Source organism: Chinchilla lanigera, unplaced genomic scaffold (assembly GCF_000276665.1).
Source record: "Chinchilla lanigera isolate Chin_1 unplaced genomic scaffold, ChiLan1.0 scaffold00158, whole genome shotgun sequence".
Lineage (NCBI taxonomy): Eukaryota > Metazoa > Chordata > Mammalia > Rodentia > Chinchillidae > Chinchilla > Chinchilla lanigera.
The window spans coordinates 973,304-975,618 of NW_004955559.1; the positions used below are offsets into that span (position 1 = coordinate 973,304).

The 2,315-nt window shown below is 58.9% G+C and overlaps 1 protein-coding gene across 1 annotated transcript in view; it reads right to left on the reverse strand.

The window, feature by feature from the left end:
- The window catches only part of LOC102018136 (myeloid cell surface antigen CD33-like), a 10,584-nt gene that overhangs the window by 1,559 nt on the left and 6,710 nt on the right, over nt 1-2,315 (reverse strand). The window contains exons 7-9 of the mRNA XM_013508946.1: nt 2,264-2,312; nt 1,313-1,409; nt 947-1,028 (exon numbers count right to left, since the gene is read on the reverse strand). Coding sequence (XP_013364400.1) covers nt 947-1,028; nt 1,313-1,409; nt 2,264-2,312 — 228 coding nt within the window. The remainder of the gene's footprint in view (nt 1-946; nt 1,029-1,312; nt 1,410-2,263; nt 2,313-2,315) is intronic.

Here is a 2,315-nt window from a genome sequence, read left to right on the forward strand (position 1 = left end):
CTAGGACAGCAGTGTCATTTGTGGTGACCACCTTGGGCCACGTGGCATCAGTTTCCACTGCGGAGAATCTGGAGACCAGGCGACTAAGGTCAGCCACGTGTGTGCACACCGTTGCCGTGAGGGGCCACCAATAGAACCCTGACAGCAGGCCCGAGGGGCTTCCCTGTGGGCAGCGCTCTCTGCGGGTTGTCACGCTGTGCTGAGAGCACTGAGCGCTCTCTGCGTCACTCTGCGGGGCGGGGCGGAGCCCGAGCTCGTGCCTGCTCCCTGCAGACCCTCTTCCCTTGTCCGACTTTTATGTACTCTTTTGAACCCACAGCCCTCATACTGAGCTACATCCCCACCCCTTCTTAAATTTTTTTTTTAAATTTTTGAGACAAGGTATTTATTAATTGCCCAGCTGGGCTCAAAACTTATAATCCTCCTGCCTCAGCCTCCCAAAGTGCTGGTTGGGGTTACATGTGTGCGCCACCACGCCACGCTTTATCTGCATCTTCTCACAGAGGTGAGCTGTACCCATGGTGACCACGGCTGCAGTGAATTCTGTGTGAACCCAAAGCTGGTGTCTGAGTGACAGGGGTCCCACAGATCCCCATGGTCTGCAGCAGTCGGTAATGACTTGGGGGATCTCTGGGCTCCTCTGTTTCAGGGTAGAAACGAGAAGGATAGGAGGCCAGGGGTGCAGAGAGAAATGAGGGGCCAGTAGTGGGAGGGGCCAGACAGATGGTGGACGGGCCTGGGGGCCTTGACGGGGCTGGAGAAGGAGCTCAGCTGAGGGGGTGGCTCTGGCCGCTACACGGGTCCTGCGCGGTGGGGACACAAGAACCAAAGCCTGTCTGGGCTGCCGGAGTGTGGAAGCCAGACCAAGCATCCTGGCCACAGCCACCCGGGGAATGAGCACGTGGGAGCCCCGTGGATGGAGCGGGGTGGAGGGCGCTTCACTCACCTTACACTCGGGACACGAGGTGCACGCTGTGTCCTTCTGGGAGGCCACTGTCCTGGTGTTTTCCTTCCTGTGGGTCTGAGTGCTGAGGAGGGAGGGCAGCAGCTTTCACCACCCCCGCCTCGGAGCTCACGGTGGGGCTGCTGTTGCCAGCTTACCCATCCACACTGCAAGGCCCACCGAGGCCGGAGACGGCAGACACCGGGAAGCCCGCGGTGTCGGGGGCTTAATGATCCCCCAAATCATTACTGTCTGTGACCCCTGCTCCGATCCACTGGGCACGTGCACGGTCTCCCAGCCCGCCTGTGTGGGGACCCAGGGGCTGCACGCCTCCCCCACACCGCCCTCCATCCCTGGCCCCACACTCACCTGGAGAAGACAAGGCAGGTGCACATGGAGAGCAGCAGAGCGAGGCCTGCTCCCGCTGAGATGCCCACCAGGAATCCCTTCCCGAGCTCTGGCTTCTCTGCAGATGGCAGGATTAGAGTGAGTGCCCCCGCCCACCCCCCACCCCCCGCGCTGTCCCTACGACCCTCGCTGTGTCCTCCAAACAGCAAAGAACACGGCCCAGACCCCTCTGCCTGTCCAGCCCCAGCCCCAGCCCCAGCCCCACTTGGGGGCTAATCAGACCCCCAGATACCTGTGGGGAGAATGGCAGGGAATAAAGAAAAACAAAAGACAGTATTCAAGGGACAAGGGCGGCAGGGAGGAGCTTGCCTCTAGTGTCCTGGCTCTGTGGGCACTCGGAGGCCCATTTGTATTACGCAGGGAGGAGTACGGGGTAGTGGGGGCGGTTTTGGAACAGTGACTGCAGTAAGCATGGGCTAATAAGATGGGGATTAAGTTTAGGATTTTATTTTTTTATTTTTTATTTTTTTGAGACGTTCTCTCTGTATAGCCCAGGCTGGCCTGGAACTCGTGGCAATCATCCTGCCTCAGTCTCCTGAGTGCTGGGATTGCAGGTGTGCGTCACCACGCCCGGCTTAAGTTCAGCATTTTAAAGGGAACCAGCTATGGTCCTGTCTTACACCTGCATGCCTGTATTTTGTATACCATCTCTACCAGATACTATCTGGCCTCAGGAAGCTGTGAGTGGGGGCTTTCTCAACACAGCCAGAGAGCACGCAGCCATTTACCCGTGCTCCCGTCCCTGAGGCAGGTCATGCTGGCCTCAGACCACACGACCCCAGTCACAGAACCTGGTCCCCAGCATAGTAGAATATCATGTCATACCCCGGCCCCCAGCACCAGTCACTGGACTTCATCCTTCCTCACACCCACCTCACTCCTCCCTAAGACTCCCAAACTGCAGGCCCTCACCTCGCAGCCAGAGGACAGCAGCGCCCTGGACCCCGTGCACATTCTGTGCCTC